General features: G+C 34.7%; 1 protein-coding gene across 2 annotated transcripts in view; it reads right to left on the bottom strand.

The window, feature by feature from the left end:
* The window catches only part of VPS50 (VPS50 subunit of EARP/GARPII complex), a 131,193-nt gene that overhangs the window by 72,912 nt on the left and 42,321 nt on the right, over positions 1-15,960 (bottom strand). For both annotated transcript variants that reach the window (XM_058525622.1, XM_058525629.1), the window contains exons 10-12: positions 10,918-10,960; positions 9,429-9,527; positions 7,817-7,957 (exon numbers count right to left, since the gene is read on the bottom strand). In XM_058525622.1, coding sequence (XP_058381605.1) covers positions 7,817-7,957; positions 9,429-9,527; positions 10,918-10,960 — 283 coding nt within the window. The remainder of the gene's footprint in view (positions 1-7,816; positions 7,958-9,428; positions 9,528-10,917; positions 10,961-15,960) is intronic.

The following is a 15,960-nucleotide window of genomic DNA, read 5'->3' as shown; positions in this document are numbered from 1 at the left end:
CTTGTTAGTTTACAAGTAAAATAAAATTTCAGACCCTTCACAGTTCTTGACAATCCAAGAGTAAAGGGCAGGGAAAATGGAAGAGATGGATAAACTTTTCTTACCTATCTTCTGATCATTAAGTTTTGAATTTTAAAAATTACCAAAACCTCTTTATCTTAAATATTTAGAAATCAATATACAATTCATATATACGAAAATTAACTGGGTGCTACATATATGTGCTAAGAATAAATCTGACAGCTAAATTCTTAAATATGCTAAAACAGACCTCATAAAGCACTCAAGTAAATAATATTATTCCTCCAGCAGAAAAGGTTTCTCTCTCTGACAAAATGTTTAAATTTGTAGCTTCCAGTAAGAAAGGAAAGGTCCCTATCCAACCAAATCAACCAAATTAACCTCAACAATCAATGAAATGTCCCAGTTTAATTTCTTTCACATCCTAAATATGCCTGAGTGATAAACAACATAAATTATTCTTGATATGCTACCTTCTGGTATCCAACAATCAAGCTATTAAATACAAATCAGCATTAATATGTACAGGAAAAGGGATAAAAGCAGACACTGCTGATGAGGACTGTAAATTGAAACACACTTTCTACAGGGCAATTTCGGAAATATGAACCAAAAGGCTTAAAAATGCAAAGCCTTTGACAATGGAATTTCATTTCTCATCATTTATCCTAAAGAAATAATTAAAGACGTGTGCAAAGATTTAGCTTTAAGAATATCTACTACAGTGTTGTCCATAATGACAAAAGCTGGAAATAACAAGTATCTAAGAGTACAAAACTGGTTAATTAATCCACAGGATCTCTTACAGTGAAATACTGTTAAGCCATTAAAAGTTTTATGGGTAGCATATTTACTGAAATAGAAAACTGTTTATAACATAGCAAATGGAAAAAAATGTTATAAAACTGTGTGTACAGCATAACCCTACTTTTAAAGGTTATTTGCTTATACACACATTAAAAGAACCAGCTTTGCATGCAGAAAATATTAATTTTTATTTTCTTCTTTTTGCTTATCTGTATTTTCCTACAATTAATGTTTTAGTTGTATAATTTAAAATATGAGTATTTTTAAGAGTAAATAGCATAATAACAATTGCTTAATTTGAGCAACTACTTATATAATCTATATTCTAAGTTTATAAAGATAGTAAGTGATGTAATAACATATAAGTAACAGACTAATTTAAGAAGTCAGAGACAGAAAAAGGATAAAGAGGCAGTTAATTCCATAGAGAACCCAAAAAGATGGTTACTACACATGAACATTAAATTTAGCTCTGAACTTCCTGGCAGCTTATCATCTATGGTAAAGACAGTCTGTATATTCTCACACTATTTGATAAGAGAAAATACATTAATTCTTCACAACAGAAAGCACCCTGAGAATTTAGCAACAGAAACATGTTTTTGACTCAAAAAAGGAATTTGTCTTTCGGTTTTTATATGAACATCAAAATAAACTATATCTTCAACAGAGATCTTACTAAAGATATTTATTGACACTCAAAAAAACTGACATTGAACTACAATTTAATATCAAGAGATATTATTTATAAGAATGAAAATTTAAAAGCCTAGAAGAATGGAACATTAGCCTTTAGTTTGTCTGTCTAGGATGTATGCTTACAAAGCACCTGTTACAGTTCATGGCACGGAGAAGATGCTCAGTGTTGGTTTTCTCTCCTCCTTAACTTGACGAAATTTGAAAAGTCAAGATCACACCAATTAGAGACAAAAGGGCAATCCAACTCACTCAACAAACATCTACTAAACATCTCTGATGTGTCAACTTCTGAGAAAACAAATATTGAAATGATTTAAAAAAGTTTTTTCTAAAAGAAACACTACACTTTTTCCCAAAGTATTACTACATTATCAAGTTCATTTCAAAAACAGAACTCAAAACTCATTAAGATCATTTGGAAATGAACAACTGCAAAAAATGGTTGGGAAAACTTCAGCCAGCTTAGCCAGCTCTATTATCATAAAATTAATCAATAACATCCTAATTAACATCTTGAAATAAGCTCCCCAGGGAAACCCATCAGCCTGCCAAAGAAATGTTGTAAAAAAAGATTTTCTTTTTAAACTGATGCATACTTCACAAACTTTCAAATAACCTACAAAGAGTTTCTACAAGGTCACTAAATAAAAAGCTTCCACTTGGTGTCTTTAAATCTCTCTACAAACTGGTGTAAACATGCAGGGTACATCAAAATGTAAATGCAATCGCAAACAAGTTTAATTTTTTAAGTAAATAAAGCAACCACTACGCCCCTTTACATTGGTCCTTTCCAGAAACGAATGACGTTTAATTCTTTTTTTTTTTTAATTTTATTTCTTTCTTTCTTTTCCCCCAAAGCTCCAGCAGACAGCTGCATGCCGCAGCTGCAAATCCCTCTAGTTGCTGTACGTGGGACGTGGTCTCAGCATGGCCGGAGAAGCAGTGCGCTGGTGCGCGCCCGGGATCCAAACCCGGGCCGCCAGCAGGGGAGCGCGCACACTTAACTGCTAAGCCACGGGGCCGGCCCTGAGGTTTAATTCTTATTTGAAAATTTTGCTGCTAAGTATGTCATTTATTTGCACTTCAAAATAATGTACACTTTTTTTGTGTGTGTGTGTGTGAGGAAGATCAGCCCTGAGATAACATCTGCCAATCCTCCTCTTTTTGCTGAGGAAATCTGGCCCTGGGCTAACACCCACGCCCAGCTTCCCCCACTTTATATGGGATGCCACCACAGCATGGCTTGACAAGCGGTGCATTGGTGCGCACCCAGGATCTGAACCTGGGGCCACCACAGCAGCGCGCATGCACTTAACCGCTACGCCACCGGGCCTGCCCTGTACACATTTTTGAAAAGAACCTAAATTACTGATCTAAAAACTGTAAGCCAATACATTCAAGAAAAACAAGGAAACCAGACTGAAAGATAAACTATAAAAATAAAAACTGGAGGCTGGCCCGGTGGTATAGTGGTTAAGTTCAGTTCACTCTGCTTTGGTGGCCCACGTCTGCGGGTTTGGATCCTGGGCGTGGACCTACACCACTCATCAAGCCATGCTGTGGAGGCGTCCCACATACAAAATAGAGGAAGATACGCAGAGATGTTAGCTCAGGGCCAATCTTCCTCAGCAAAATAAAAAAAAAAACTGTGCTTCTAATCAAATCATTTAGAAAACATAGTTTAGTAAAGAAAGAAAAATAAGTACATTCAATTGCAAAATGATTTCAAAAAGCTGAAAGCCAACTAAACTTTTAAACTTAGAGCAATGGTGACAGGACACAAATGGCAAAAATTTCACAACAGGACAGGATGCTGCTGGCCTTAAGAACTTTGAAGTTCTCTGTTTACCAGAGTAAATAAGAACAGAACGCTAATTTTGCCACAGATTTCTTTGTAAAGGGATATAAAAAAATTAGTTCAATTTCATTCTATCCCATTCAGTAACAGACTGATATCTGCAAGTGGTTTAAAAAAATACTATGAGTAAGCGTAAGCAGATGATTCTCTCTTTTCATTTCCAATCTCTTTCCATTTAAAGGAAACATACTTATGGGGCCAGCACGGTGGCGCAGCGGTTACACGTTCTGGCAGCCCAGGGTTAGCTGGTTCGGATCCTGGGCGCAGACCTACTCACCACTCATCAAGCCATGCTGAGACGGTGTCCCACACAGAAGAGCTACAACTCTACAACTATGATACACAACTATGTACTGGGGCTTTGGGGAGAAAACAGAAAAAGAGGAAGACTGGCAACAGATGTTAGCACAGGGCCAATCTTCCTCAAAAAAAAAAAAAAAAGGAAACACAGTTGTGCCCTGTTTATAAGAACTTTATCCCTCTCTCAATTCTGATCAGTGTACCATTTCATTTATTTCATTTTTTAATTTTGTATTTAAACTTTATCTAAGATTAAGGAATTCCTTCAAAATATTGCTACTGTACAGAGAAAACCAACAGCCCAAGTCCCTGGCTCTTTCTTCTCACTTTCAAAATCTGCCATCAACATCCTCGATATACCTCCTGAGGGCTCTGTTGCCTCTTTCTTACCTGACACTCCATTGTTACACAAGCTCTCGCACTAGTGCTTCCTCCATAATTATTATCAGTTACTCTTTTTTTTTTTTTCTGAGTAAGATTGGCCCTGAGCTAACATCTATTGCCAATCTTCTCTTTTTGCTTAAGGAAGATTGTTGCTGAGCTAACATCTGTGCCAATCTTCCTCTATTTTGTACATGGGACGCCGCCAGAGCATGGCTTGATGAGCAGTGTGTAGGTCCATGCCAAGGATCCGAACCCACAAACCCCAGGCCTCCAAAGTGGAGCACACAAACTTAACCACTATGCCACCAGGTCAGCCCTATCATTTACTTTTAATCAGGGCTAAAATGATTCCTAATTGCCACATACTGAAAAATTAAGAACCTTACATTCTAACACAAGGCTCCTTCAAAAATTATCTCCTTTGCCTGAGTTGTGCCATTCCAGAAACTTGATATTCCTTCCTCACCAGAACACATCTAAATTTCCTTTCATCAGCTTATTTATTAAACTTCTAAAGGTTCCCTCCATTTTTCCTCTCCTGAGCTAACCACCTTCATTTATAGAAATCAGTTACTAAAAGTTCACATCTTTTCATCAAACTAACTAAACAAATAAATCTGATGAGAAATAATTTCTTCCTAATCTTACCTGGTTTAAACATGTCAAATATGACTCAATATTATAAAAGTTAGTTAGGTTTCAAAGAGACGTCCAGATCCCTACCTACCTGGAGCAGCACTGACTTAAATACTTCTAAGAGGTCTAGGGTAATTTCTGAACTTCCTTAATTTTTTTTTGTGTGTGTGTGAGGAAGATTGGCCCTAAGCTAATATCTGTTGCCAATCTTCCTCTTTTTGCTTGAGGAAGGTTGTCCCAGAGCTAACATCTGTGCCAGTCTGCTAACATCTGTGTAGGTCCGCACCCGAATCCAAATCCACGAACCCCAGGCCACTGAAGGGGAGTGCGTGAACTTAACCACTATGCCACCAGGCTGGTCCCTTAACTTCCTTAATTTTTTATCAAGAATAGTGCCAAAGAAAATGAGCCACCTTAAAATGCATCACATTCTTCACCTCATTATTCTGCTCCTCTAAGTTTGTTCTTTCAACACAAAGAAGCTACATACCTAATTCTGTTAAATCCTTTCCTCAAAAGAAACTCCTCCATGAAGCCATCATTAGCATTTGCTCCAGTTTTCTCCACTTCAAACCAAAATGTTTTAGCACAGCTTGAATACAAACCAGAACTGTACAACTGTGTTAGATGAATAACAATATATGTGCCTGCTGTGCTGTGGGGCCGGGAGGTATTTGGGGATATTTTCTATGGCTAAGCTCTAGTATACCAATGAATCACTTGTTTCCTTAATTTAATTATATATACCTCACCTACTATCACACATATACAGATAATTTTATAAAGAAGTACCAGATGTTTCTTGGGAGTAATTTTAATAAGCATTTACTCAAGATGAAATCAAGAAGGTAAGCCCTTTGTTATCTAATAATTGAAATATACATAGCTACTTCACAAATAATGCTATGGTAAAACCTTAAGCATAAATTTTTGTTTACAAAAATTTATAAGCTAAATACAACTTTCAGCTTTGTATTACGTAACTGCACAGAGGACTTCCTCAAGAAGCATAAGCACAAACATGTCTGACTTTTAAAAGCATATGAAAGTGTAATGGTCAAAATACACTACACACATACACGTACACATACACCAGATCTAACCAAAGTAAAGAAGACTGAAATACAAAAGCCTAATTTGTTTAAAATGTTTGTTTTAATTATTAAAAGCTATTTTCTGCTTTAACAGAAAAAATCAATAACTTGTAATAAATTTCTTTACCATTTACATCATCTGTTAGTGACTGCATCATCTATTAGTGATGGTAACACTAATAGAATCAAAAAATAAAATTAATTGTTTGGATATTTAATTTAAAAATATATACTCTCAACCTGAGAAAATATATGAATAAAAAAATAAAACCAACACATATCAAAATCATTGAAACTTATCAAAGGATGGCCGTACTTAAAACTGGATATTTAAAAATATAACTATGCAACCATATCACACAATACTTGTAAAATTTGTGAAACAGTCCTCATGATTTATGAAGCGATTTTAAAAAGACATTTTTAGCTATACTAACAATCATCTATTGTCATTACTAACTTAATTCTTAACCTGTCATATACAGTCACATCCTTCTGGAATATTTGTTGTAGCTCAAGTAAGAATACTTCTCTAGTTTCCAATGAACATATAACCTGCATTTTTGACAATAAACTCACTGAAGAATGAAGATTACCTTAATTTCACACTAATTCCTGGACATAATTACAGTAGAGAATAGATATCTACTTCCTAGAATGGTTATTTTCTGAGATGACATTAGAGAAAACTCAAGAAAATCTCTAGTGAGAGACAGAAGATTCTTGGGCTAGAATTAAAGAGACCAAGGTCAACAAGGACTTCCATATTGTCAAATCAAGTGGTCAATTTTGTGATATCACCTTATTCAGACTCTCAGAAGCATCTGAGATAGGTTTACAGTGAATTCTTCTTGAAACACTTTCTTCTGTGGGCTGTTGTGACACCACTAGCTCCTAGTCTTCCTCCTACCCAGCCAGCTACTCTTTCTCAGACTCTTCTCCTGGTCTCTCCTCCTCACAATCCCTGAATGTCAGAAGGCCCAGGGCCCTTGTGTCTTCTTTATCTATACTCTTTTCCCCAATCTTCTTGTCCAGTATCATGGCTTTAAACACAATTAGATGCTGATGACTCCCAAATCTATAACTTCAGCTCTGATCTCCTTGGGTTCTTTTATCCAACTACCTCCTCAACAAGTCTACTTGATTGTTAATACGTATCAAACAAAATTCATGACTTTCCACTGCAGACCAGTCATCCCTGTAAAAGCAAATGACACCACCATTCTCCCAGTTGTACATCATTCTCTTTTCCTCACACTCTACATTAATTCATCAGCAGGACCAACTCTAAAACAGAGCCCACACAAGTTCACTTCTCACCAGTGGATTATATTATCTACAGACTTATGTTTCTCTAAGAATGAAAAAGAGGGGCCGGCCCCGTGGCATAGTGGTTAAGTGCGTGCACTCCGCTGCTGGCGGCCCGGGTTTGGATCCCGGGCACGCACCGAGGTACCACTTGTCAAGCCATGCTGTGGCGGCGTCCCATATAAAGTGGAGGAAGATAGGCACTGATGTTTGCCCAGGGCCAGTCTTCCTCAGCAAAAAGAGGAGGATTGACATAGATGTTAGCTCAGGGCTGATCTTCCTCACAAAAAAAAAAAAAGAATGAAGAAGAAAAATTAGCTATAAATGCTGACAGAACAGCACTTATAAACACAAAAAGACTGCAAGTGTACACGGAAAACTAGCAAAGACGATTGCTTAGAAGCACCTTGGATGCAATCATAGAAGAGCATTAAGAGCCTGAGAGAGAAGGTAAAAGAAGCTATGAGAGGGTAGAGAGTCCATTTAGAAGCAACCGCACTCCACAACTCTGCACCATCTCATCAACCTTTACCATTTGCGCGACTGAATCTTCCAGTTTCTCTGAGGAAAAGAATAATATGGAACGAAAAAAAACTTTTGGCAAACATATTTGTTTTTATTTCTTCAAAGAGTAGGCGCTAAGAAAGATGGAATATGAATTTAAAAACTAAAAAAGAGACATAGCAACAGTAATTAAGTTACTACATACTGTACAGAGATCCTTATATTGCAGCTTTTGGAATTTTGTATCTGTGTTTCCTGCACATAGTTCCACATAACCAAGAACAACTTGAAACACGGTATTGTGAATGGCTTGGGTGAAGTGCATATGAAGTTGATCCATTGCTGTCTATGGAAAGAAAAAAATATATAACATAATTTCATGTTATTAAAGTAAATGTCAACAGATTTGCAAAACATAGGAAAAAATCTTTACCAATTATAGCTATGGCACAAAGATCACTATTATTCACAGAATTATAATTGCAGTGTTGATTATTTGCAAATAACCCTTCAAATAACCAGAACATCATACCACTAAAGACAAATCTGAATCATGAATACTGCTCTGTTACTCTGTATTTATGACTGGTACCCATCCTGATCTTTCTCAAACATGTCATGCATAATCACACCTTTGGATCCCCTCTGCCATCATTCTCTTACATTGTTCAGGATGCTTCTCAACAGTCACCTTCTCAGAGAAGCCTTTCCTGACTATCCTATATAAATCAGTACTTTCCATCACTCCATCCACTGACCCTGATATATATTTCTTTATAGCACTTGTGACCACCGGACATTATGTTCATTTACTTCTTTAATGTTTGTCTCCCTCGTTAGAAGGTAAGAGACATGAGGGCCTATATCCAGCTGCCTGGAGCAATACACATAGTAGGTACCAAGAAATATTTAACGAGTGAAAGAATTCATCTCATGGGGGAAATCAGAAGTTACAATCATATTTTCAAAGGTCTTTACGTGTCACTCAAAATTACCAAGTGTATTCCTTCTTGTATTTTTCCCTAGTTATAGCTTAAGACATGAAAATTAATAACGTACAATAAACAATCAGATTTCTTTATTCAGATTTTAAAATGTGAATAGAATTTCAATGCTTTGGTAAAGGAAATATAATTTCCTTCTAAGACAGGAGACATTTAAGGGAAGAAAATATTTACATCTATCATGTTCAGCTGTTCTACAGATAAATGTATAATCCTGTACATGCACACGGTACAATTAACTTTCAAACCATGGCCCCTGTTGCAAGTTTTTCAAGGAAGCCCTTGAGTAGTAAGAGTATGGAAAGCCATGTATCGTGGGAGTAGTGAGGATATTCTAGGGATAAAAGAATCTTTTAAAAAATCTGATGAATGCAATGGACCTGTTTTACAGACAAATGTACACAATGCACAAAAGTTTACATACCACTTTGAGGGAGCGATGCTCGCCCATCTAGGAACCATGAAGCTCTAAATTAAGAAGTTCTCATTCAAGACCAAGAGCTGAAGTAAATAAAAGAGGCTACACATCCTCTCCCACTGAATTATCCTATACTTTTTTAAAAACCTACATAAAATTGTGACAATATTAAACCTAACACTTCACAGTTCAAAACAAATTTCTGTAATGTTTTAATAATACTACACACACTCTGAGCCTATGTGAACAACCATGTTACTAACTCTTATTACAGCATAAAAATTTACTTTGTTAAATGAAACAGGACACTACATTAATAATATTCAGATTCAATCAATCATGAAGATCAACAAATTCTTGACTAAGCAAAAAGCAAGCATCCTTTCAAAACGAACCTGTGTTTTTCCAAGAAGTCGATAAGCTTGTTGAACCTTGGTGTAATGGTTAATGTCAAAATTCTTACAGATTTTGGAAAGAGCTACATCCAACTGTTCCTATGTAGTTAAAAGAGGAGGCAAGAGATGGTTAAGGAGTTATGTTTTTAAGGCAATGAAAAGAAAATATTAAGACTAATTTCTTGCATTTAATTAATATCTAAACACATTTACTATCACACTGGATTTAATAGTCAAAAACAAATTTAAATAAAAATATAAATTATAATTCTCATTTAGTACCAACTATAATCAAGTTTACTGAGATGTTATTAACATGTGAGTTTCTAAAAACACATGTCTAGTGTTTCAAGGGACACAAAGTAAGTATAATAGTTACTAAAGAAATTTTATATTTTATTTTTACTTAATTCTATGTTTCTTCAAGCATCTGCTAAAATCTTACAATTATATGTACTGAATTTGTAGGACTATTGAAAAATAATAAAACAATCCTCCTGTAATCACTGAAAACTAATTCTCAACAAAACTACATTGATCTTAAAAGTACATACCTTCAGGTATGTACTTCTATCTAAATGCACTCACTTTGTTTATGGGTTTATATTTCAATGATTTCATTTTAAAATAATGATTTTCTGTATAAGTACAGAATAATATTGTATATTAACAGTGAAGAGATATTGGGCTTTCTAAAGAAAGTCCTCCTTAAAATATTCAAGTGAGTTTTTACATAAGGGATTTTCAAAGCAGTTATCTTTATGGTTTTCAAATAAATTGTCATTCTTACAATTAGTAAATAATTGCGTTTATGATCCAAAACTACTTTCACAAAAGGTCACTTGAAAGTCCAGCTTCAACTTTTATAAGTACTCTTATCAGGAAAACAATAAAATAAAATACCAGAAGAAATAAAATAATTCTTATTAAATTTACTAAAATGACTGCCCTGCTTTGCAAAGACTGCTAAGAGATGAACTCCGAATAAATGTAGAAGGAAAAGCAAGACATCATGCTCACAATGACATATCTTTTCCTTTCCAGTTTCTACATTTTTTATGAATTATATGAAATATTATTATGAAGTCTAGGGATTTAGGAGGGTTTTCATCAGCCAATAATTATTCTTAAATAAATTAACTCACTAAAAAGAAGTAGTTGATATTAAAAAATAATTAATACATGGTAAATATTTTGGCTATAATTTACATGAGAACATACCTATGACTAACAGTTTTGGGATCTTTCTGGATATGGTGATATTTTCACATAGCGTTTTCAGATCCCATAATTCCAAAACTATTATTGAGTTTACAAGTAGATTAAAACTAACTTGACTACATACAGTTATTCCAAATGAAAAGTAACAATAAAGCATGACCTAGAAACACTGGTAATAACAGAAAAGTCAAAACATAAGATTCATCTATGCTATTCAAAAACCTCTGAAAAGAAAAAGCCTTTTAACTTATGATATAATCCTTCTTACCTCGATTTGTTCTAAAGTATCTTGCAGCTTTGAATTCAGTTCACTATTAAATAAAACAGAGAGTTAGATATGTCTATCTTTAAAAGAGACAAACTAAGCGCTAAATAAATGCATGTTAGCTGACTAAATAATCAATAAATTCACAGATCAATAGTCTGAGCAGTAAGTGTGCTGCTGATTCCACAGACAGTGCAGTAAGGCAAGAAAAATAAATAAAAGGAAAAGAATTTTAGAAAGGAAGAAATAAAAGAGTCATTACTAGCAGCAACAGGATTGTGTAGGTAGAAAATTCTAAAGGATCTACAGATAAAACTAAGAATTTAATAACTAAAAATTGATAGCAAAATTGATATAAAACTAATTTCTATATACTAGGAACAAAGAATTAGACAATGGAATTTTTTTAAATACCATTTCAAAAAACCAAATACCTGGGAAGGAATCTAATAAAAAATATACAACACAAGGGGCTGGTCTGGTAGCATAGCGGTTAAGTGCGCACGCTCTGCTCCGGCGGCCGGGGTTCGCAGGTTCGGATCCCAGGCACGCACCAACGCACCACCTGTCAAGCCATGCTGTGGCAGCATCCCATATAAAGGGGAGGAAGATGGGCATAGACGTTAGCCCAAGGCCAGTCTTCCTCAGCAAAAAGAGGAGGATTGGCAGATGTTAGCTCAGGGCTAATCTTCCTCACAAAAGAAAATATACATATATACAATACAAAACTGAGCTAAAATAAAGACAACTTAAATACATGGAGGTATATACCATGTAAACAGACTACAACATAGTTAAGATACCAGTTCTCACCAAAACAATCTCCTAGCATAACGAATTCTAATCAAAATCCCAGCAGGCTTTTTATTTATTTGTGGCAACTGACAAGCTGCTTCTGAAATTTATGTGGAAACTCAAAGGGCTAAGAATAGTCACGAATATCTTGAAGAACAATGTTGGAGGACATATACTAAAATAGGTAAAAGCTTATTATAAAGTTACAGCAATAAGACAGTGTGGTACCAACATAAGGATACATAAACAGATCAACAGAACAGAATAAAAATAAAGGGCAAAAGGCTTGAACAGATAATTGACAAAGGAGATATCCAATTGGCCAATAAACATGAACAGGCACTCCAATTAGGCATTCAGGAAATGCAGATTAAAACTACAATAAGACACCGTAACAACCAGAATGGCTAAAAATATTTTTAAAAAATTAACAGCAACTAGAAGGATGTGCAGCTATGACATACAACTATCTACTGGGACTTTGGGGGGAAAAAATAAATAAATAAAATCTTTGAAAAAAAAATTAATAACATCAACAAATGTTGGCAAGTATGCACAGCAAATGGAACACTCAATTTAATGCTGGAGAAAAGGGAAACTGATATCACCTCTTCAGAAAACTGTAACATAGACTGAAACTCAACATACACTCTATATCCTAGCAGTCCTAAATATCTAACTAACAGAAATGCATATACAATCCTTGCAGCGTTATTTGCAATAGGCAAAAACTTAAAGCAACACAATTGTCTATGAATAATTAAATGGACAATTAAAGTGTGATATATTTATACGATGAAATACTATAGCAATGAAAATGTATCACCTGAATCTCAAAAACATAATATTGGACAAAAGAAGTCAGTTTAAAAAGTACATACTGTCTGATTCCATTTATATAAAATTCAAAACAGGCAAAACTAACATTAGTGACAGAAGCCAGAACCCTTGGGAGAATAATGATTGAGACGGGGCATGAAAGAAGTTTCTGGGGTACTAGAAATATTCTATTTCTATTTCTGGGAGGTAATTACATAACTATATTCACTTTGTAAAAGTTTACTGAGTTATTCACTTAGGATATGTGATTGAATCTGATTTTGTTCCCTTTAATTCTCCCTAAGTCAGTTAAAAAAACAAACAGAACCGATATTATTTGAATTATAATATCTCATTATTAAAAAAGATCTGTGATATCTAACAAAATAAATACAATCATAGCAAAAACATTTTAACAAAAAAGAGTAAGGCAAAAGTAAAATAAAATATTAAGAACAAGTGAAAGATGTAGTTTGGTACACCAAAATTGTACAAAGTTTTTTACGGTTGTTATTTGATTATAAATTTGAATCCCCAAGTACAAAGCAAATAGGGAGGGCCACAGAACACAATTCAGTGTCCATAATATCAAAACACACTAGTAACTCAAGGGGAAAAAAGAACAAAAAACAAAAGAAAGAGACAAAAATCACTTTTTCTGGCATTAAATTCTGAGAGAAAATTTCGCCAGAGTCTTGATAAAGGGGCCAACATCCTTGGCAAAAGCCTTACAGAATATACAATAATGGATTCATGGACTCCTTGCATTTACTTCTTATAGAGCCTTTTAATACAAGCTGAGCAGATAACACCAGAGTGATGTGATATATATAGATATAGATGCACAGAAATAGATAGATGAAAAGCAATTTGGCAGAAAAGTAAAACCAATAATAATACAAGTACCCAGCTTTTGATGGTCTCAAAGATAAATGTCCAAACATCTAGAGGAATTAGGCCATTTTCTACAAACACTATTCATATAAGCACGCTTTTGATTCAAGTTGAGAATTGGAGATTATATTCGCTAGTAAAAACTGAGAGTGAGCAAAACTATACCCTTTGAGAATCACCAGTGTAGGATTGATACCTTATTAGAAAAATTAAGGTCTCTAACCAGGATTTATGCCTGAAAAATAGCCACAGCCACAGATATAGGTTGCAGGCAGGACTGAGATTTTCCTTACAAAATTGATTCTGGGATAATTTCTGTCCAAAAAATAATAAATGAATGAAAATAAGAATGAGAGCTGAAGGCCCCAAAATAAGACCCCAGAAAAGATAGCCATGATGATGATTTAGCACTTAGAAAGAATTAAATAACTCATCCCACTCCCTTACCCCAAAAAATCAGGATCTTCTCTCAGAGTTGTTCCTTCTCCCATGCTCTCTCTCTTTTGATTCATATCATCACCACCCACTCAATCTAAGCTGGAAATCTCAAAATCATCTTTAATTCTTCCCTCTTTTCATATGTAACTACTAATCAGATCCTGATGATTCTGCCATTTCAGTATTTCTCACATCCACCTATGCTTCTCTTTTCTCCATTTTGTGTCCTAACTCAAGCGTTATCACCTTTTGCTTGAATTATCTTAATAGCCTCCTAATGAATCTCTGTAGACAACACACACACCCCCACCCTTTAATCCATCCATCCATTTATTTGACAAACACTATCAACCTACTGTACACCAAACATTGTGCAACATCCTCCAAAAAGCTTTCAGGGATAGCTCTGAGCAGGGGTCTAACTTCAGATTGGATTTGGTCAATATTCTGTTTGATTTGGCAGACAGTCTTTTCAAATAGCTTGTATGTAAAAGGCTTTAGGCAAGGTCTGACCAGTCCTGAGGGCCTCACCACCTCCCACTGTCTTACATCTGGCAACTTCACATACGTGTTACCTGCCTGGTCCCTAAAGACATCTGTGTTTGCAGCTCCTAAGTAAAGCAGAAATAAAATCACATTAATCCACTGCTTTAAAACCTTTGGTGGCTCCCCATTAAACCAAGGATAAAGCCCCAAATTAGTATGGCATGTAAGACTCTTAATAACTGACATGAAAAATTAACTTTCCATTCACTTTTCAGTGACTATATTTTAGTCATGTGGATTCTGTGCAATTCCCCAAACAAACCCCAGACTTTCACACCCTCTGTTATTGCAAATAATGTTCACAATAACTAGAACATACCTTCTCCTTTTCTCACTCGCAAATGTCCATCTATCTTTCCAGGCCCAATCCAAATGTCATCTTTTCCAGGAAGTCTTCCCCTCCTAACTGACTGTTCCCTTAAGTTTCACAACAGTCTGTTTACAGCACCTTGTATTATAGTAAGGAATATCTGTGACTGTCTCTCTGAGCAGAGACTGTGGCTTATTCTTCAGTGACTCCCCAGGGCTAACTGACTCCCTAGGGCTAAATGAACTCACTGCCTGACTCAGAGCAGGTAATAAATATCTGCTGAATCAAATTTGCAATTAAAACAAAAATGGTAAAATTTTACCATTATTCCTTTTAGCCCCTATTTTCTGCCTCAATAAATATAGAGATAGAAAAAAAAGAAAGGAGAATGTTTTAGAAAAAAAAAAAGAACCACAATAGACTCTGAGTCTACAGGTGCCTTAGCAAAAAGAAAAGAGAGCTAAGTAGAGCTAAAGCTACTTACACTCCTCTATCATATGGGGCTCAGAAGCTCACCTAAGGCTAAAGATAGAGACACAGATACGGAGAGGCAAGAATACCTGGAATAATAGCTAGGTCACAACTGGTAAACATATCCTTTCAGGGAATATTTTGTGTTTGGAGGAAAAAGAAATATATCTAAACTCATTCATAGGAAAGAGTAATGATTTCTTCAGCTTCAGGACTTTAGTGTTTATTTATAAAATTATCATAAATCTAGACATTTTTATTGCTTTTATTATTTAATGGTTAAAATGATTCTATAGCCTATGTATTAAGAGTTAATACAAACATGGTAATGTAAATAGTATGCAGAAGATTTTAAATATAAAATCTTTAAATCAAATATTTTTGTTTTATTAAAAATGCTTTCAAAATCTACAACTGTAGTTAGACAGCAATTTACTACTAATTAAAAACACATATATAAAAATTATGTGATTAAGGAGTGGACATATTAACTGTACAGCTTTTAAAGAAATTCTTAGCCATCATTAAGAAACATGAATTCAACTCATTTCAGTCAATTAATAAAAGTATGTTAAAAGGATCTAGTCATAAACATTTGAATAAATAAAAGCTATATTATGGTCAAGAAAATTATTGGTTCTAAGATGGAAAGCTAAAAGCTATTAAAGGCTATTTGCAAGCTGAATGGAATGAATCAAACAATTTGGGTGGCATTTTTACCATCACCACATAAAATATTAAAGATAACATATGTATAAATAACTAATTAATAG

This window comes from Diceros bicornis, chromosome 3 (genome assembly GCF_020826845.1).
Source record: "Diceros bicornis minor isolate mBicDic1 chromosome 3, mDicBic1.mat.cur, whole genome shotgun sequence".
Classification (NCBI taxonomy): Eukaryota; Metazoa; Chordata; class Mammalia; order Perissodactyla; family Rhinocerotidae; genus Diceros; species Diceros bicornis.
This window is presented reverse-complemented; position numbering and strand designations above follow the sequence as displayed.